This window comes from Gallinula chloropus (assembly GCF_964237585.1).
Source record: "Gallinula chloropus genome assembly, chromosome: 7".
Classification (NCBI taxonomy): domain Eukaryota; kingdom Metazoa; phylum Chordata; class Aves; order Gruiformes; family Rallidae; genus Gallinula; species Gallinula chloropus.
This window is the reverse complement of record NC_140092.1, coordinates 23,036,152-23,057,708: the sequence shown is the minus strand read 5'-3', so window position 1 is coordinate 23,057,708 and position 21,557 is coordinate 23,036,152. Positions and strand designations below refer to the sequence as shown.

Here is a 21,557-nt window from a genome sequence, read left to right as displayed (position 1 = left end):
CTTTCAGGGATTCTTTTGTCTGCTGAAAATCCTTTTGTTTCCAGAGTGTCGTAGTTGGGATTTCCAGTTCACTTTTAATACCATGATAAATTTCATCTCATTGAAGGCCAAAAAATCACCTTGGTGAAAGACATTGTATATAGATTTTATTATTGTTTTAAATTGTGGGATTATGTCATTGGATCAGGCTTTTTTCCATATCTTTGCAGTTACTTGCTAAAAATCCAGGGGAACGACTGGGTTGCACTGAAGATGGAGCTGCTGTTGTAAAGCAACATCCTATTTTCAAGAACATTAACTTCAAGAGGCTGGAAGCTAACATGTTAGAACCTCCGTTCTTGCCAGATGTAAGTAGGTGAGACAGATTTGATTAGTATCTAAAAAGGCAAGAACTGTCCTAATTCTGTGTCAGCAATCATGAACTCCAGAGAACCCTTCACAGTTAATAAAACTGGCAGGAGAATGCAATGCCATTGCAACTATTGACGGCAAGTTGTTTCATGGCATTTCATCTGAAGTAACAAGACAATTTACAGTAGTGGCATTGGTGATTTCTTAGCCCTTGAATATCTACTTTCCTAGCTCAGATGCTGAACAAATGCAGATTAGCTTTAAACAAATGACTCCGGAGTTGAAAGGAAGGTGAGAGAAGATGGGTGAATTGTGACAGCCATTAAGAAATGCAAAGAAGTTGCATGCTCTTTCTGGTTTTAATGTTTCTTTTCTGTTACTTGCAGGGTGGTTGGAATTGTTCAGGTGCCTTAGGACAAGAGTGTTTTAAGTTTTTTGCATTTCTGTTTTGTAGTGTAGTGTAATTTGGTGATCAGCAGTGTGAAATGAAAAAATGGCAGATATTTCACTCCACCTTTGCTCACTGAGGAAAGGGAAAAAAAAAACAATCCAGAAGAAACACAAAAAATACTTCCCAAACCAAACCCCAAAACCTTAATGAAGCAATCTTGTGTTGTACTGCAGCCTCGTGCCGTATATTGTAAAGATGTCCTGGACATAGAGCAGTTCTCAACAGTAAAAGGAGTGAACCTGGATACCACAGATGATGACTTCTATTCCAAATTTGTTACGGGTTGTGTCTCAATCCCTTGGCAAAACGAGGTATTGTATTTTTCATAAAGACTATTTACCTTAGCACAGCAATATAGAAATTTTAATAAAGGTATCTGCTTTAGACTTACTTGCTTTGAGGAAGAAAAGTTTTCCCCAAGACATAAACAACTTGCTAAAAATTGAGTTCTGTGGTAAATTTGCATAAACAGAATCTGGCATCCTGTCACCATAGATACAGCCTACAGAACAGTATTTAGCATCAGTATTGACACATTTTCCTTGTTCTGTCACATGTTACTTGATATTGCTGCTCACAGGAGAGGGATAGAATGTTATTCAAAGCATTCAAAAGCAAATAGGCACAGTGCAAGCTTTTTGTGTATCATGCTTGTGTATCAATAGAGTAGCCAAGTGACATAGTAACAGAGAACTGCAGATTCACCTTTTCTAAGGTTTTACAACAAACAATTCAACATCAGTTGAGTCAGACTTTTGCTTAAAGCTTTTCATCTGCCTAATGAATGACTATTCTAGTATTCTGCTTAGAATACTAGAATTTTGCTACCTCTGTGTGCAGTTCAGTATGTATTTAGGAAAATCAAATCTTCACTATTTCAGGAAGACTGCTCAGTAACCATTATTTACAATTGTTGTCCTTGTTAGAAATACCTTCCCCCTGTTATAAGATGTTCATAACTTTCTGAAATTTGTATCTTCTTGAAATCTACTAGTTTCTTTCCTGGTGTGATTTTAAAATTTTATTTAAAGCTTGAACACAAAAGGTGAGCAATTTCTGAACAAGTCAGAAATTTTGTACTTTTTTGTACATTCCCTTTTGCTGCCTTTTGCATTTTATTAAGAGGGTGACTTGAAAAGTGTTATTTGACATAAAGTCTTCCCTAAGAAGCAGTGAACTAGGCTATTGGAGAAATAACTATTTCCTGGATGAAATTTCAGAATATGAGCCAGTCATTGAGCAGTGCACTGCAACAAAGCTGAAAGTAGTTGTGGAATTCTGGTAATGATAATTCCTTCTCTTGAAGGTATAACTGTGCAGGCTTCATTTTGTATGTGTACTTATTTTTTCTTTTCTTTCATGTTACTGAGCTTTCCCTTAAATCCCTCAAATGAGTCTCTTAATTCCTCCTCCCCTCCTGTAATTTGCCTAATATCATGGCTTACAACAGAAGCAGGCCCTGTTTCTTCCTATTCTACGCCCTCTGTAGAAGGTATACTCAGCTGCATGCCCGTTAAAATAGACATGTGTCACTGGCACTCACTGACAAATGCCAACTACATGGAAGTGGTAGCCACTCCTCTCCCTTTGGACAATGCCCGTTGGTAACATTTTGGCACTTTCTCTCTCTCCTGTCCTTTCTGCACCCAGTAATTCTTTTTAATTCTTTTGCTTTCTTTGTACACAAACACAGATTACTTCAAATGCCCTTGCTTCTCTCCAGACAGCAGTCTTCATTCTGTACTTTTTATTATTATCATGAAGTATTACCTTCTCTAACTCATTACCTTATTTCTAATTCTGGTACATGTTAGTTGTGTTTTGACAGACCAGAATGATGTTTAAACTATTGTAGTCAGACATCATGACCTTTTTCCCAGAGAGTGCAACTTGCCCCCTTTTGTAAGAAGTATTCTTCCTTCCCCTCACCCCCCTCCCCCCCACACACATACTGGTACTATGCAGGTACCAGTATTCTGCACAGAGGAATCATTTCTCAAACTCAATGTGATGTTTTATTAATAAGGTTTTGTCCAGGGTATAGAGATGTATTTGTTAGGCAGAACAGATTGAAGGACTTGCATCATGGGCAGAAGAAATGCCTTGCCAAAGCAAGGGAGCATCTGAGTATTTACCTGTGTGGTGGTGTTCTCATTGCTGTTCTTTACCTCTCCTTGTGCACTCAGCAGACTAATGTAGACTTTGTACCTTCCTTCATGGATCTCTGTGAGTTGGATGGCTTGGCTGATAAATTTTGAGTTGTTAGGAGTGCCCAGCCAAAGTAAATAGGTAATACATGGAATGTGTTTTGAGAGGCTTGTATGGATATTTAATTTATTTTTCCTTTGTTTCAAAGATGATTGAAACAGGATGTTTTGAAGATATCAATGCATATGAAACTGATGGTACTGTGTCACCAGACAGAGAGAGGTCTCCTAAAACAAAGAGAGGCTTCTTTCACCGGCTTTTTAGTGGAGAGGTAAGGGTATTTCTTCTCTTTCATAAGAAAATAACCACTAAGTCCATTCTATTTTTATGCTAGTTTTCTAATAGGAAAAAACAAGCTGTTTGCTGAATACTGAAACTAATGAAATCTGGTTTATTATGGGTCTGCCCCTGGACTGCATTTCAGAAACCTTATAACTCCATGAGTTTTTCCTCCCTCAGCATTTTGTCTTCCTCTAGTCTAGTCTGCTGTTAGCTGGGGAAAAGGTAGTGCGTGCTAAAGATATTAATGTGGGTCTTGCTCCTTATGTATTTTGCCCATTTTATAAAAACTTCTGGGGAGATGACTTCAGAGATCATTGAGGTGCTCTCTGTAAAAACTTAAATAAATTGACTTAGGAACTCAGAAGCATGGTAGAGGAGAATGTTGGGCTCCCAATGAATCATTCTAGCAAGTAAGTAAAAATATCCCCTAAATGAATGAGTGTGAAGAAGTGTCATGGAACAAATGGTAAAATATTTTAGGAAGTTTAATGCAAAACAACAACACGTATGTTTATTTGTTTAAATAGCTTCTGATAATGCACAGCCTTTTCTTACAGACATAACTTCTACTTTTTAGCAAACATTTAGAGGTATATGAATTGAGTATTTACCACCTAAAAGACACGTGGCATATTGTGCTTGTTTGTAGGTCATGAGAAGTAGGCTATTTATAAAGGTTTTCAGTTGAAGATGATGTACACAATTCTGCTTGCTCAGTATGCCTGCACTTAGAATGGAATTATCTTGAGAAGCATGAGTGTGTTCCAGTAGAGAACACTTCTGCAGAAATCACTTTTGCTTTCAAGCAGAATGGGAATTTTGAAATTGCTGGGAGTATGTCATTAAGTAGCCACAACAGGGCCATGTATTAAAATTGCATGGTGAACTTTTATGTCATCAGCTGGTAGTACCCCTCTCTAAAATGGTACAATGCTAATGGAATATATAATAGCACACCTTTCCAAATTCACTTTTCCCCCACTTACAATAATGGAATAGGAGGAGTGGTTAAGTGTACTAATAATCTCATGTAGCTAAACTTAAAGCTTGTGTCTTCCTGTAGTCTATTCAAGCCGCATCAGCAGGGTTCGTATCATCCCAAGATATGGTTCTGTGTATTGAGAGAGTCCTAACAAAATAACATGGCTTGAGAGCCTTCGGTTGGATTTGAAGTAGTAAGACTGCAGCTGATTGTCCTGTGAAGTTAAAAGAAGAAAAGATCTTAAGGTTAAATGAAATTTGCTGACTTGAGGATTGTGGTTTCCTTTAATATTCCCAAAGCATTTATGTAGTATAGAGTAAAATATGCTGGAAAGAGACACCCCCTTCAGCCTTTCTGTGCCCCATAAAAACAAACTGACAGTAGTTCTGCAGCTGAATTGTCTCTGTCTTCTCTTGCAGGTCTGCTTTAAATCTGATTGCAGTGATGATGAGCAGGAGTCCTCCAGACTTTAAATCATTTTTCTCTCATCAGAAGTGATGAGCAAAGTTTAAATGTTTTATATCTCTGTAGCAAAGTGTATTATATATATTTTTTATCTGAGTTGGATAATTTTTGTACATTTGTACTTCATTTGTTGTTTTAAGATGTATATTTTCACTAAAGCTTAATTGTACAAAAAGCGATGCGTGCCATTTGAGTGAGTGTGTTTCTGTATGTATTTGATTTCTCTTGATTTTTATTTTTTATTTTCCAGTGGAATGAATCTAGAAATTCAAAAAGGATTTTAAAGCACAGAGATAATATCTATGGCATCAATGTAACCTGACTTTGTATGTTCCTGGTAAAAGTCATCTTGTTCATTAGGATCTTTATTAGAAGTTTTCTTAATGGTAAAATTGCTGTACTGAAAAGTTTCATAATTCTGCTATTATCTGGTAGCACGGCAGTGCTATTACCTGATGTATCTCTCAAGCAACTGCTAAGGAAGAAGGAATTCAGTGCACTGTGGCCAGCTATTATGAATTGCTCTTTACTATCTGGCTTTGTAGAATGTCTTTCAGTATTTCTATATATAGGGAATTCTGAACATTTAGCGCAATCCTGTAACAAACTGTACTACCCCATTCTCCTTTCTAGTCATCTTACACATCCTCTCCATACAGTCTTTTGGCATGGACCATGCAAGTAGACCTGTGCCAAGATTTTATAACTGTATTTTGAGTACTTTTGTTGTCTTTCCTAAAATGGTTTCTTTTTACCTTTGGGGACACCTTTTTTCTTTTCTTTTTTTTCTTTTTTTCTGTAAATGAAATTGTTTACAACTCCATGTAGGATATTCTAGTTTTATAATGGGTTGAAAAACAATGCATGGACTCTTCTTACTAAACCTCCTCTCAGCTTATTACATTGTAATATGCAATGTTGTATGGTTGACAGCGATCACTGCCACTGAGGGAAGGACAAGGTAGTATTAAGTATCAAATTAAACTTATGTAAATAAGCTTTCCTTACAAACTTTAAAAATGCAACCATTAAAACCTGACTTCAATGATTGCTTGATGCAGATGTGGAGCTGGTATCGAAGTTTTAGTTACAATTACCTGATGTTCATTAGTAAAACTGTTTCCAGCTGCTTGAAAGCTTGTCAAACTTCTGTCCTTCTGTACTCAAATTATGCCAGACTTTTTTATTTTGTAGTGTCCTGTAAAACTCTCAATCTGTGTATGAGAATTAATTTGTGGAACACATTTCATTAAAAGCTTCTTCTGTTTTCAGAATTTGAGTTAGGGACTTGGCATATAAGGGAATGGTCTTGGAAATACAACTTGTTATGCATTTTGTTCAGTGTTCTGAAGGTTTGTCTCCACTGAGCCATGTATTTCTTCTCCCCTCAAATCTCCAGGGTGCCCACCAGACCATGCATGTATTATGCACGCAGAGCAACTAAATATCCCTCTACCTCAATAGGCTTCTGCTTGTGATCCATAGACCCAGTGGAAGAAATTTAAGCTGCTCCTGAGAAACTCACAAGATACATTTGATACTCAAGCCTATCACCAGGTTTTAATTCACGGTGTTTTGTTTCTAGTGACAAATGTTTTAATGGGTTAGTATATGAAGAAGTTGGAAAGCCGGCGTGTTACAGAACCCTACTGGGGCTTAGACTGGTGTCTCCCAGTGCCACAGAAGTGAAGAGTGCAACTCTTTTCCTCTCTTTCCAGTGCATTTACCCTTCTGCCTAAAAGAGCACAGAGGACAGCAAAAGAACTGCTGTAGAAAGTATAAAGGGAAAAATTGGCAGAGGGAGACTTTGAATGTTTGAATGAATTACTGGAAGATGGCCTGATGCAATAGTGAAGGGGTGGGAAGCTTGACAGAAAGAAATTTCTGAAATAAGGCTCTTGGCTGGAACCATATGATGTGTGAGACAATGAGCTGGCATGGGCTGACCTGACCCTCTTTATTATGTACCACAGTAATAGAAGGATTCTAAAGACATGGAAATGGACAAATAGGGAAGTAACAGTGTTTTATAAGTAGCTACCTGGTTGGAGAAGTAATTGTGTTTCTCTGATTAAGGGGTCTTAATTTTTTAAGATATTCAGTTTGCTGTTCAGAAGCAAAGGTGACTATATTAATGCTAAACATATGGGGTGACAGTCTGGATTTAATGCCTGCTTGGAGCAAGAATGCCATGGACACAAGCTGAGTAATTTTATGAAGAAAATACAGAAATTGGCTTTAACAAAAAAAAAAATCTGAAAGTCTATTTATCATGGTTTTTCAAATATTCTTTCTGTATTGAAGGGGAAGGATCTTAAATAAAAAAATAAAACAACTCTCTTTGAATGCTGAGACTTAACTGTTACCCTGCAGTTTTCTGTGAAGAACAAATGCTAGGTGAAGAGAAAAGGGAAGTTGTTCTAAGATGTGGTTATTTATACGTCTGCTTCTTTGAACAAGGAACTCCCCACCCCACCATACAAGAAAGTGGATGGTTTGTTAGTTCGTATGAAGCTTTAGTTTCATTAGGGTTTTTTTCCTTATGTTACGAATTATAACGAATTGGCTTTGATTAACTACATGCTTGCAGGATTGGAACCTAAATTCTGTTGGGTTTGGAGTGGTTGTTTGCTTGCTTGTATTGTGGTTTGGGTTTTTTTTTCCCAGTAGTCTCAAGATGGCTTTTTTCTACTCTAAATGTGTGCCTTTGGGCTAGAAGTATAATTACATAACAGCGACTAGGTATTATCTAATGTGAATTCCCTAATGAATTAGAAAAGACACACTGGAAGGATCAACATAACTCTCCTTACATGGTACATGGAGGTTAAGATGATATGCTGTTTAAGGTGACTGACCATTGGTTAACAGCCTTTACTGGAGGAGGAGTAGTAGTGTGGAGATGAATTTTTCAAGTGGGGAAAGAGTAAGGAGAGGGGAGAGCATCTGAAAGCAAAATATTGTGTGATAAACTTATCAACTTTGCTCTTCACTTTTGTAAGACACAACTGAGACAAAGCAGGGAGCAGCAGGTTGAGTGTAATGATGTTGCCTTTGAGTTCCATGAAACTGGTTGGTTTTTTTTTATTTGGGGTTTTATTAATTATTTAATTTTTGAAGAAAGAGCATGAATGTAAAATCTTGTCATTAACTTCATTACACCTCCAGGAATTCAGGTTCTAGATCCATGTGTTAGAAGGTTTTAATAGCAGTGAGACAGTCTGACAGCCCGACTGCTTTGTTCTACTGGTGAAAGATATGGAAAAAAAGATCTATGGAATTCTGTGGAGTCACTTGCATAAGATCAGCCCTCCTTTTCTGTGGCTTGTGTTTCCAAGTGTTTGTGTATGTAAGTTTTAACATCCACTTGTGCATAACTCATGCATCTATATATTCAGCTCAAAATTCAGAAACTGTGAAACAATATACCAGTATCTTATTGGGTTACTTAATGCTTTTGAACGCTGTGACCAACAGAATAGAATCTCTGTGCCTCAGGGTTGTTCTTCTGTAAAAAAACTGTCAAGCTTTTATAATTTCCAGAGGTGTAGTGACATAAAAGAGATGGTGTTAGGTTTCTGGATGTAACAGTGAACAGTCTCAGTTTAAAAAAATGACCAGTTAAAATTAATGGCTGTATAATAATAGGAAAAAACCTGTGGTATTTCTGTAAGAGTGCTATTGACAAATCTTAGCCTTTAATAGAACATGCTGTATGCTTTTTTTTCCCCAAGCCATTCTTAAAACAATAGACATGAAGGTTTTTGTTTATGAATGAGAATTACCTCCATCTCAGAATGAGATTATGTCTAAATTGAGAAATCAATGATAGAAGCTATTAAAAACAACTGAAAATACATCTTTAGAATACACTTGAATTGTTACATCAGTGTTGTTTGAATAATAAAATCCTCGTTGCCATTTGTACAAAGGAAGAATACTTGTTTCCAAGTTACTAAAATAAGTCCATTGAATTAATAATATTTTGCTTTGATTTACAAATTAGTATTACATTAACACTGGAATTATCACCTTGACTTCAGTGTGTGTTTTCAGAAAATACTTTTCTTTAGGAAGTACACAAAAAATGGAATGAAGATTAAAAAAATCATGGAAAGCATTTTAGCCTGAATTTATGTTCACTTTGATTTGCATTACCTGCCTGGGTACCAGTGATTACGATGTCTCTTCTGCTAAGTGTACACTTCCTTTTTATTTTGTAAGTGTTCTTAAAGGTGTCACTGAAGTCTTGCACAGCAGATGTAGGTAACTTTGTTTCTCATGTTCCACATGTCCAAAACACCAGAATTACGTATAACGAAAGCAGACTGTTAAATTTATCTCCAAACCACTGAACTGTTCTTGTATGATCTGTTTTCTTGGTTGTTCTGGCATTGTTATTCCTGAAATAAAAGTAAAACGTTGCTGCATATCTCAACCACATGCATTACTGTCTAATGTGATTTATTTACCATGTCTGTCATGCTTGGTAGCCAGGACAGATAAAAGGAAAATCGTAATTTAAAAAAACCCTACAAAATTACCATTTGCTGAGGCAGAAAATGTGTATCACGTGCTGTAAGTTCTTTACCAACGTAAGATTGTCAGATCCAGGAAAAAATGCCCTAGCTCTGTTGTATTTGCTCAGTCAATACCTTATCTTATGGCCTGAATCCTGATTTCTGCATAAATTTGTATGTGAAAAGACAGAAGTATTGGGAGAGGCTGTTTTTCATTAACACATTCACTGTGATAACACCGTGTCAGTGCAAGATTGGTCAGTAGAGGCTGCATCTCCACTTGTCATCAGCCTTATCATGCATATTGAATTTTGTACTATCACCAAAGGGAACTAACCAGACCCTGCTCTCCTTGAGAGAACTTTTACCTTGGAATTAGCTTGATTTGTGCTGGTTCTGGTTTTTTTTATCAAATACTTCCCAACAGTAGCCTGCTTGTATTTTCAACATTTTGCCCTGTTTATGCAAAAACTTTCACTGTAATTTTTATGGTGTGAGTTGAAGGGCTAAGCACTCAGTTACTGCACAAAATACCTTCAAGTGACTTAAACAATAATGTAACTCAGCTATGGCATATTGCAGAGTACCTGTGCACATGCTGAGCTCCACGGACCAGCCGTCTTCCTGAAGTCTCTTGGTATCAAGTACCTGTGGAATTGTTGGAGGAAATGCAGCAGCAGTGGCCTGAGTGTGACTTCAGGACAGGAAGTCCAACTTGTCAGACCTGTTCTTAACAACATGAAATCAAGAGGTAAGCTGTGCCAGGGCAGCCTGCACTTGGGGAGCCCTTCTGCCACCACGATACGCATGTCTGTCTTACAGACAAGGTAAAAGCGTGTTGGCTTTGTTGGTTGATTTGTTTTGGTTTTTAATGGTGAGATTAATCCATCCCAACCTGCTCCCACCCACTAAATTACATAGAACTTTTTAGGTGCTCAGTACACTGAGATTGTGACTTTTATTTTTATTTGTGGTTAACAACAGCTCTACAAAAAATGGCTCTTCTCTAACCCTGTCTGCGTGGTTTTTCTGCCCCCTGACAGCTTTTTATCACTTTATTTTTGCCAGCGCAGCTGTTTGCAGGGATGCAATTTGACCATGTGATCTATGCAAAACAGTGGATCAGTAAATTTGACTTGTGAGAATCTACTGATAAGATACTTGCCAAAAAGCCTACTTGATGCCCCTGAGCTCTCTTCCAGTTACCCCACCACACGGTTAATGAGCCAGAGGGAAAGAAGAGAACAAAGAGGAGTGTGCTTGTGGGCAGGCATTGCCTCGCTGGTGAGTCAGCAGCCCTCAGGAGTCTGGCACATGTTTTGATCTGAAGCTTCAAAACAGTTTTGCAAGGACTTGACTTGGTTGGGGGCACGTTTAATCTTTGATAAGAGCTTACGCCCTTCTTTTACGTGCTTAAATGTTTTTCAAAGTGTGAGTAGCACGTGTAATTACCTCTCAGTGCATGTGGCGCTCCAGCTCTGCTTTTTTTTTCATGTATCATTTGCTAAATGAAAAATTTATGACCATCCTTATGTTCCAGAAAAAGCTCTGCAAGCTCTATCACAAAACAATCAGGAAAATAATATTTTTTAACTTTAAAACATCATATTTTGTTGCATGTACACACATATCTATGCAATATGAGCTGGGGACCCTGCTTTGGCAGGGGGGTTGGACCTGATGATCTCTCGAGGTCCCTTCCAACCCCTACGATTCTGTGATTCATGATACGTAATGCCATGAAATCGGGGTTTTGCTGTAAGTTGAATTTCTCTCAGTGCTGAAGATAGGATAAGCTTTCAGAGGGACGCTTCAAACATGCTAATGAAGTCGAAGTCAGCTGGCACAGCAGGGGGTTACCGAATGTTTGGCAAAAACGTGAGCAGTAGGCTGGGTCCATCATCACGACTGATGTTGGCCTGAATACCCAAAGGCATGAGCTTCGCTGCTTCTGTCCACCCCTGCTAGCAACAGCCAAGTTGCTCATTAAGTCCTTACTGGGACTTTCTTCCCTGGAAGCTCCAAGAGCTGTTCTCCGTTTCCATTGCGGGAACCAGGTGCGTGCGGGTGTCCGACGGGTAAGTTGAATCGTCGGGTCCGATGATTTACATCGTGTATCGGGCCGTAATTACATTAGGACCGGCGCTGGCAATGAGAGAGGTCACAGTGCTTCGCCATGGAATCACGGAGACGGTCTCTCTTGGACACTCACCGGTCTTTTTTGTGCTTTAGGAGTGCAGAAAAGCATCCTCAGGCAGCGCTGGGAGGGCAGCAGCTACCTCGCCAGGGGCTGAGCGTGTGCCGGCCCTGGCAGCGTTCCGCCGCGCAGCCCAACCCCAGATGCCTTCGGAAGGGGCGGCGGAGCCGGAGGCCCAACCTGCCACGCGCGTTCGGTGTGTAGGCAGCGGCAGGGAAGGAGGGGATGGGGGTGGTTTTGGGGTCAGGCCCCTCTCAGGGCGCATGCCACCGCTTTACGGGCGCCGCGGTGCAGCCGGCGAGCACTAGGACCCGACCTTCCCGCAAGCAGCGGGAGGACCCGCGATCCCCGTCACGCACCGGCGCCCGCCCGGCCGCTCCGCAGCACTCTGACAGGAGGGAAGGGGCGGAGACCTCCTTCTGATTGGGCAGGAGGCTCGTCCTTCTCTATCCCGCCCCGCCCTTCACCTCGCCCGCGTGCCTGGGTGTGTGTCGGTACGTATGGGGGGCGCGTGACACCAGCCCGCGCCTGCGCATCCGGCGTGGCTTCGCCCAGGGCTGGGACCTTGCACCGGGGGTGGGCGGGGCAGCGGCGTGGGGGCTGCCGGGACGGATTAAAGATGGCGGCGAGGCGGCTGGGGAGAGCTCGTGGCCCCCTGCGGCGTCTTCCTCATTCATTGCGGCAGTGACGGGCGGTGCGGCGCGAGCTGGCGGCGGCGCCGCGGCTGGGCTGAGCGTGCCGGGCGAGCGGCAGAGAGCGCGGCTGGGAGGAGGAGAGTCGCGCCCGCGAAGAGGGAGACGGCCGCTGCCGGGCGCCTTGAGGGGCGGGGAGGAGCGGCGGGTCGGTGCCACCGGTGCGAGCGGAGCGGCCATGGCCACCATGGAGAAGCTGATGAAGGCCTTCGAGTCGCTGCGCTCCTTCCAGCAGCAGCAGGGTCCAGCTGCCATCCCCGAGGAGCCGCTCCAGAGACCGTGAGTGACCCGCGCTCGGGGGCTGGGAGGGCTCCCGAAACGCTTCGGCGGCATCCTTCTCCCCTGCCCCGGGAGGAGGCCGCCCCGCCAAGCCGCTTCTGCTCTGGAGCTGCTGAGGGGCTGAGAGGCAGCTGGCAGTGCCCGGGACAGGCAGTCCCGGGGGCTCCCCAGTCCTGGGCAGGAGGCTGTCCCCGCGGACGGGCCCGCGAGTGCTTGTTGCCCGCTGCGCGTTCAAGTGAGGAGTAACTTTCTGGGCAAGCCAGCTCGAAAGCGCAGCGGTACGGGCAGTGGCTGGGAGGTACAGAAGTGCTGTACGGGTTTCGCGGGCAGGTTCTAGGAAGTAAAACCTTAAATCTTCAGCTAATGCTCTGCTGGAAAAAAAGGCAGACTCTCCTCAGCCTAACTTAAAGCTTAATGCATCAGAGGGCAGTTGATTTGGTGTTTATGGCAAGCTTAAAGTCCTGTGCTGTGACTTATTGTGTGGAGACCTTGGAGGAATTAATTTAAATATTTCTGATAGGCTTTTGCTTTCTTAAACATCAGGAGAAAGTGGGTTGCATCCATTGGATGTTCTGTTTTCCGGAGGAGCTGTTCAGTGCCAGAGTGCTGCACCTCACATTTGCACCCTCTAAAAATAACTTCTGTTGGGCAGGTAAAGGGACACTTAAGATTTTTACAGGATTAAACGCGAATCACGTTGTTGCTTTTTCTCCAGCAACCGGGGAGATGGGAGAAGCAGAAGGATGGAGGAACAGGTAACTTCTAAATTGGCAGTGGCGTAGTGTTTTGGCAGAGGATGCTGAGCACTGGAGCTGCTGGGCTCTTGGCCGCCTGCTCCCGCAGTACATTCTGGTATGGGTGCCAACTACATTATCATGGTTGATGCTGTTTGGAGAACGTTGTCTCAAACAATCACACTTTAGGGGCATAGTAGATGGAAAAAAAAAACCATCTTTGTCATAGCTAATTGTTTTTAGATGCCTTGGTGGTCTGCAGGGGTTAATTGCTCTGCTGTGTGCGTTTTTTGTGCTAGTACTTTGTGTGACATGCAGCATAGATAGCCCTCTATTTCCAGTCTTTTTTTGTATGTAGTTGTGAAAATCTGTCTGGAAAGTTACTGATGAGAGAGATCATGATGTTTCAAGAGACAGTCTGAAAATTATTTGTAATGCTTGCTGATGGATGTTATGCTTGGTTGGGCAGTCTAAATTTAGGTATGTGCTACTCAAAACATTTTAAAAAAAATTAGGGTTGTAGTTGTCCTTGTTGACTTTGCTTTGTGTTTAAAAATAGGCTGTATGTTTTCAGAAAGCTGATGGTATTGTATGCCCCCAGGAGCTGTAGAAATTCAGCAACAGTACTAAGCCTCGTAAAAGCCTATGAAAGGATATTGTGTTAGTCTTCACTTAAGTTTTTCAAACTTGCAGCAAAAGACCTTTTTATCTTGAATATAATTCACAATATTGTCTGCTTTTTTATTTATTTATTGTGATGGACTAGAAAGGAAAATTGCTTTGGTTTTCCTTGGTTTTGGAGAGAGGTGTTCATCTTCATTGTGGTTCTTAATAGCAGTTAAATATTTTGTAGTTCTGTGTGGTAACTCCTATTGTTTTATCTGTTTATTGTCATAAAAGGATGCAAGGTTACTTGTTAGTAATGAAAGAGTAAATTAATTGGTGAATGTCATAGCATAAACATTAGAGGCTTGTTCTTAATGTGCAATATACCTGTTTAATGTTGTCCATTTGATCAAAATTGTCCTGGTGCCTAAATTAGACAAGTTAGAAGCCATTGGTCCCTTGAGTTAGAGTAATCTCTTCATTGAGTGGTGGTAGACTTCTATTTTTCTGCTTCAGTAAAACTAACTACCCATCTCTTCCCTTCAAAAAATAAGCTGTCTTAAATTAGAACAACTAAATGTTCAATCTAGGTAATTAGGAACTTAAAAACAAAACAAAAGCCATTTTCCTGTTGGAATAAGCAAAACTGGCCTTTTAAATACTTTCTGTAGAAAGTGAGCATTCTACATCTGGCTAGTGAATACGTCTGCCTAAGGACTGAGTGTCTTCTTCTCTACCCTAACCTCTGTGCCCTTAGATTTATTTTTTCTTTTGTACAACAGTTACTGAAGTGTCCCTTCACTTTATTGTAAGATGCTGACATATGAACTCTTGGTAAAACTTATGTCTTGGCTTTATTTTATTATAAATTGAATTCAAGCCCTTACCATGAAGGTAAGAGCTCTTTCTGTTTTGAGATATTTTAATTGTCAAGAATCATGTGTTATGCTTCTAGTATGCATTATAGTCAGACATCAGTTTTTGGTACCCTCTTATCTCATGCTGATTTTTCCTTCTGTGAAAACTTAAATTGAGATCTCTGTCATCCTAGTGCTTCTATATACCTGTGCTGAGGCACCTTATATTCTTCCATATCTATTTTTAGCTTTTTCAGAACTCTAAATTTTAGTTGAAGTTTGCAGTTTTCTTTTGCATTGCAAAGCTCCCACTAACTTAAAATTTGATTAGTATGATGTAGAAATTCAGAGTTTACTCAGTGAAGCTAAGAAGCAGGTGGGCTGTCACACAACATTCTGTATTTTATGTCTTATTAATTTTTACCTCTTATCCATGAGCTGAGAAAATGACTTGCTAATGTTTATTCTGGAAAAGTATTTGGCTTTGATTTGATTAACCCAAAGGCATATTATTCACTCTTTCTTTTATTAATTTATTCACATAGCTAATTACTGGAATTGTTTTAAATAATGCCCTATTTTTGATTCTTTTTCTTACATTTGAGTCTAACAATTACAGCAAAAGGTGCTACCAGAGCCAAAGTGCTCTCCAGTAGGATGTGGTTTGCTGTACTCACTAATTTTTCTGGGATTTTAATGTTTGACTGAAGCTGTAGTTACAGATTGTTTTCATCAGTGCTGTATGTAGAGTTTATCACGAACTTTTCTGCTTACTGAAGACCATGTGGATGAAACTATTGCCCTGCTTGTCAGTGGTGGTTCCTGAATGTTTTTTTTTTTGAGAGACTGTTTCGAGGCTGTGTTTGGCTATCCATCACTGACTGCATCACTACACTTTGTTTGAAGTGCCCCCCGTATTCGGGCTTAGGACATTTTGAATGTCTGTTTTTATTAATAGAATCTTTTTTGAGTTTGCCATAATTTTTCTCAAGATTAATGTCAGGCTGTTTGCCTTGGCCCTTTTTCTTAATGCTGGGTCAGCTGTAGAGTTTCAGTACTCTTTTAACACATCCTTAATTCCAAGGCCTAATAAAACAGTGTCAGTGAGCTGCATCTCTGTCATCAACTCGTCAGGACTCAAACATGCAAAATTATCTGGGCTTGTTGGTTTTCTTACATGGTTTGTTTATTAATCTTTTTGGCTAGTGATTGTCTGTAGGAGCATGCAAGAAATTAAACTCCTCTGCCTGTGAGACAAAGCTTTCCTGCAGATAATTGCCACTTCCAGTATCTCCTGCCTCCTGAAATGGCCTTATGCTTGGGGCTTGCCACTTCAGCTCTTTTCTAAGGAATATGTGATGCTGCTGCTGTCCCCTGGGTATGCTCATCAGCAGTTTGATTGAGGAACTTGTAATACTTCTGAATAGAGCTTCTTCTTTTTAATAATAAAAAAAATCATGTGGTCTATCTCCAGATACTGTTCTGTTATCCTTCTCTCTAGGCACAGGAAGTGTGTGTGCACACATGATGTACCGTGTTCTTCCACCTTTTCTTTCATTCCCTCAAAGGCTGATTTTTCTGGAAGTTGAAAAACCGAATGGCAGATGAAAGATTCAGTGCAGCAAACTCAGCTGAATGTTTGTTCTTCTTACCCTTTGCATAGTGACTGATAGTCTTCACTTCTAGTTTCTGTTAGTTCAGTTTAAATGGTAACTTGTTAACTATATGCATTCCTTCTAGGTTTTCACGTTACACTTTGAGGCCTTTTAACATTTCTTTAAATTATTAATTTCAGTAAGGCAGTAGATTCAGTGTTAGGTGAGCTCTCTATAGAAATTCATTGAAGAGTGAGATCTGTACTGTTCTGAGTAGCATTGCACACTACTGTCTGCCTTGCTCAGGGCTATATTAGGTGTAGACAGCAAAGCACTTTATTCTGAAATCAGTCTCATTCAGCAATATGTTTCATGCATTCCATATTGTAATAATGAGTTTATGGGTATGTTCAGATGTGCCTGTTCTGTTTTTGGGTTGAATGTGGACTGAAAAATGGGTGTTCATGAGAGAGATGGCCGATGCTAGGAAAAAGTGGAAATTATTTATTTAATTTCCTAGGTGCTGGTTCATGTCAGTCGCATCCAGCAGCAAAATCTGCTGGATGTCTTGGAAGGTATTTGCTGGCTTGTTAGAGGTGATCTGAAAGCGCTGTTAAAGACTTTGTAGTGTTCTTTCAGGACAGAAGGACATTGTATGTCTTGATCAAATTCAGATTGGGTACTCATATTCTGCCAGTTGCTTAAGAAGACAAGCTGAATAAGAGACCCTCTTTGAATCGTAGAATATCCTGAGTTGGAAGGGACCCATAAGGATCATGAAGTCCAATCCTGGCTCCACACAGGGCCAGCCAAGTCCACACAGGAATGCTGAAATTTACCTAAACAAATACTGCCAAACTATAATGGAGAAAAATAACTATTCCTTAAACTTTTAAAAAGGGGGAATGCTTCTGGAGAGTGAGATGAGGGGATCCTTGGGATAAAACACTTTTCAAGCCCTCACTTCCAACCTGGTGGAAGAAAAAGGGCAGGGTTACTTACAAAGAATGACTTTGTCAAAAACCGTGCTCGATTTGAGTTAAAACTCCTAATGTTACAGCTTAATTCTTCAAAACTTTTGTCTAACAATGTATTTTGAGTTAAATGATTAACAGCAACTAGCCAATAAACACATGGAATTAATGTTGTACTAACTATGTTAATGTATCTCAAGGCTGTTCACATCTTTTTCTAACTTCTAATTCAGAAACATTGACTGCTATTTGATTTTGCTGGTTTTGCTAAGGCAGAAAATGAAATGGTAAAAATACAGATGGTCAATTTGCACATGGAAGACACGTTGTGCTCTGCATTGCTTGTAGAGCACAGAATATTAGGGGTTGGAAGGGGCCTCGAAAGATCTAGTCCGGCTTCCCTGCCAGAGCAGCAGGATCACCTATGTTAGGTCACACAGGAACGCATGCAGGTGGGTTATGAATGCCTTCAGAGAAGGAGACTCCACAGTCTCTCTGGGCAGCCTGTCCCAGGGCTCCCTCACAGGGAAAAAGTTTTTTCTTATGTTCACATGGAACCTCCTCTGCTCCAGCTGCACCCTCTGCCCCTTGACCCGACATTGGATGAGTGTTCCTTGGTTCTGTGAATTTTCTTCTCTTTGACTTACAGTCTGTACTGTGAGTTGACTAAGTCCAGGAAAGGCCAAACTATACCACGTATATACAGACATTATTCTTGATGACCACAGACTGTGCCTAGAGCTTTGTTACAAACGACAAACCAGTTGGAAGCATGTGGCGTGTGATAGGATTGCCTTGACAGCCTTTCCAGTTAAAATACACAGTAGTCAATTTAATAGAACTAGAAGTATGAAGAATTTGCCAGACAAAAAATGTCTTGAAGTGATACATATGAGGAAGGTCTTCTTAAAAGTGGTATTTTTAGGTCTGCAGGTCTAGTTCATATGGCTTATTTTCCCCAGCCTTTTTCTTTCTATCAGTTTCTTTATTTCAGCTTTGTTGTAGATCTGCTCTGTTTTTTCCTTCCTCTTCCTTCTCTTAATTCTTCAGTTTTGTTTCCTAAATTTTCTCAGTGAAAGTTAGGGAAATAATATGTTATTCCCTGTGAAATGGTTCATTCTTTTCCTGAGTTTGTGTCCTTCATTTTACTGGTGTCCCTGCATGCTCTCAACAGCAGTTAGTATAGGAGGCCCTGGGGCTGTCTGTAGTTGGCCTACAGCTGTTTATTGAATGACCAGACCAGTGCATCTTTTTCTTGTACAGTCATGAGACACTACTCTTGCAAGAGTGTTTAAATGGTCACTGTGCACTTTATAATGTGTCTGAGATAAGACTTCTTTGTTCTTTTAGAAAGAAAGAACTTTCAACTACCAAGAAAGATCGAGTGAATCATTGCCTAACAATATGCGAGAACATCGTTGCTCAGTCTTTAAGGTAAGACAATGTCTTTAATTTATTGCATCAGTGCGAACAGCTACTTGGGAGTGTTAGTTATTTGGAGGCTGCCTGGTAATGGCTGATTTTAAACACTCAACTTCTGTTTAAAACTGAAATGGCAAACTTTTTTACTAACCCAAAATCTAAAAAGTTTTTTTTTTTTTTTTTAAGCTTTGGTAGAGCAGGCATTATCTTTCTACCCCAGTCAAAGAAACTGAGGCATAGAGTTCACATGCCTCTACAAGGGACATGATCTCCCAACTCCTAATGAACTGCTGTGATCCACTGAATGTTTTTCTCCTCTTGTATAACTGTTATAGTATGTGTGACTGGCTTCTGAAACCCCTTTAAAAATAGCATCAATGTTTGCTTTTCATAATGCATATTGTAATTTTCTGATGTCTGTTTATTTAGAAATTCTCCAGAATTTCAGAAACTGCTGGGGATTGCTATGGAACTCTTTCTGCTCTGCAGTGAGGATACAGAATCTGATGTCAGGATGGTTGCTGATGAATGTCTTAATAAAGTTATTAAAGTAAGAGCATTTACATACTGTACTACCACCTTTTACCTCTTCTTGTTGCAGTGTCCTGTATGAGTTCACACTGATACTCTTTTAGTTGCTATTCTTACTGTTGATAGTACCTCATAATGTGAGAGGTTAAGTAAACTTCTTTAACAAATTTTTGCATATACTCTTAGAGTTAGTTAAGCCCAGATCAAGATATTTAACTTGTCACCTGTCATTCATCTTTCTAATCTGTTGTTTTGTTTGGTCGTTCATTAACATTGTTCTTTTCAAGTTAACCTTTCTAAAACTGTCTTCCTGTGTGGAATACTTTTACTATTCTTTAAACATAAAGATAGTTAACATGAGGAAAGCTAAGAAGTATTACTAAAATCTGACTGAAAGTGGCTTTTCATGCCAAACTTCTGGTATCCTGTAATTCAGGTAGTGTGACATGCTGAGATTTGGAGGAGGAGCTTTTAGGTAGCAATTAGGATAAATATGGTGTTCTGGAGGCTGTTTATTACCCTACTGTGATCCAGAATGAAGGGCTTATAGAACACCAGGCGGGGGCATTCATATGAGGTCAGGCAAGGTCTAAATCTTGATTCAAAGTAACTTGAAATGAACCTCTTGAGTAATTGCTGGGAGTTACTTCCTCCAAGGGCAGGTTCACCTTCACGTGCCATTTTTTCTTCCTTTCTTTTTTTCCTGTTTTCTGAAACTCTTGACCTTTGAGTCATTGTAATGTACCTGCATGACCAATCTATTTGATGCAAACTGTTTTAGAAATACACAAATAATTTTCTTTAGTGTAAGGGAGTGTATAGAAGTAGACAAACAAAACTGTATTCTGTATCCCTGTTTCTGTAGGGATGTCTCTCAGTTAAGTTCTATTTGTTCGGTATCTCATTTTTTTGGGGTATTTAATTTGTGGTTGAAAGTTGTATGAAGCAACCTTACTGATTATCTGGTGTATTCCATCATGACAAGGAATGAATAAAAGTGTCTTTTGCTTATTCTGTTTTGCCCTGTAGCACTCTCTTCATTCTGACTTAAATGTTTTTCCAGTTGCAGCAGTTCAGGACTCTGAAATGCATACAGTGTTATTTAATTTAGTTTGCTTTAAGAGATGCTCTGAAACAGTTCTAAAGATTGCATGCTTAATTCCTTATTTCCACAAATTCTTCTCTATGCTAGATATAAAATTGACCTCTTCCATTCACTGATCTATTTAATATTGTTGCTTTCTGGTATGTTTCAAGGTAAATTGAAAATTATTTTTTTCATGTATGTAGTAATATGTTTTACTTATTAAAGTGACTTTAAATGATGGAGTCTCCTATTGGTTGTTAAGCTTGCTAGTTGGTCATAGCTATGAAATGGTAATAGTTGTGATATTCCAACCACATGGATGTGTCAGGCTGTTACTCAAGCTGGCCATAGTTTGTATTCGCTTTCTATGTTTCGTGCTGTGTGGAAGCAACTTCGTCTTCAGGCATATGAACTCTTTTGTGTAAATGCAGAGACACAGATCTGCAGCTTTAGTTTTGGTAATGCAGTTAGTGATGCTTGTGGTGAGTGGAACAGGGGCATCGGGACCCTAAGCTTGCATATTAGTCAACATTCAGCTTTTTTACTACCTTAGGCGCTTTAGAGACTAATTCTGTTGCTAGAAAGCTGATTTATATTTTCTCTATAAATATGAGAACATATCTCTAAGTATTACTTGCATAACTGTGTGTCTGGAGTTTATACTCATTAGTATAATTAAAATGCTAACGCTTCTGTGTGGACAAGGCTGTACACTGAAACAGCAAATGGCTTGAGATAAACATTAAGTAGGTCATCTTTAAGTATCACTTCACTTACCTGTTGGAACTTCACCAACAGCATAAATAGCTTTAAGTTTAAATAGCTTTGAGGATACATTTATTCAAAAGAAGAAGTACCAATTTGGGAGTTACCAGGTTTCTGTGGGTAAGGTGTTGATGAAGCTGTCTTGTTTCTGAAGCTGATGTACTATGTTGTTGTGTTCTGTGCTAATGATACTGTTGGAGCTGCTCACACAGATTGGAGTACAGTTGGTCTCAGAAATTGGGATTTATTATTTCTAGTAATTTAGAGTTGACTGTGCTTATTTTTATTTTCTTCTGATTGGGATGACTTTTTAGATTCTAGTCTGCTAAAAATACAGGTATATATTAGTAAAATGCGTTGCTGCAGTTGAGTGTTGTAAGGTCCTTAATTTCCTCTTGAGGCGAGAGTGGTCGCTTGTGCCTTTTTGTGCTGTTTGATATTGTATACAGGAGCAGTGAATGTCTATAAAAATTAAGTGTTGTGAGGTGAGATCTATCACTTCTGACTGTCATTGTGGCTCCTGTGGTTAATAGTTGGGGTGTTTATATAAATATACAAG

The 21,557-nt window shown here is 39.9% G+C and overlaps 2 protein-coding genes across 2 annotated transcripts in view; both read left to right on the top strand.

Moving 5' to 3' along the window:
* The window catches only part of GRK4 (G protein-coupled receptor kinase 4), a 36,614-nt gene extending 31,822 nt beyond the window's left edge, over nucleotides 1-4,792 (top strand). Inside the window, exons 13-16 of the mRNA XM_084266960.1 lie at nucleotides 210-347; nucleotides 976-1,113; nucleotides 3,159-3,281; nucleotides 4,694-4,792. Coding sequence (XP_084123086.1) covers nucleotides 210-347; nucleotides 976-1,113; nucleotides 3,159-3,281; nucleotides 4,694-4,747 — 453 coding nt within the window. The 3' untranslated portion in view covers nucleotides 4,748-4,792. The remainder of the gene's footprint in view (nucleotides 1-209; nucleotides 348-975; nucleotides 1,114-3,158; nucleotides 3,282-4,693) is intronic.
* A 7,503-nt stretch (nucleotides 4,793-12,295) lies between these two features.
* HTT (huntingtin) overlaps nucleotides 12,296-21,557 on the top strand; it is a gene marked incomplete at its 3' end in the record, with an annotated part of 75,446 nt that continues 66,184 nt past the window's right edge. The window contains exons 1-3 of the mRNA XM_084266731.1: nucleotides 12,296-12,427; nucleotides 18,544-18,627; nucleotides 19,045-19,165. Coding sequence (XP_084122857.1) covers nucleotides 12,327-12,427; nucleotides 18,544-18,627; nucleotides 19,045-19,165 — 306 coding nt within the window. The 5' untranslated portion in view covers nucleotides 12,296-12,326. The remainder of the gene's footprint in view (nucleotides 12,428-18,543; nucleotides 18,628-19,044; nucleotides 19,166-21,557) is intronic.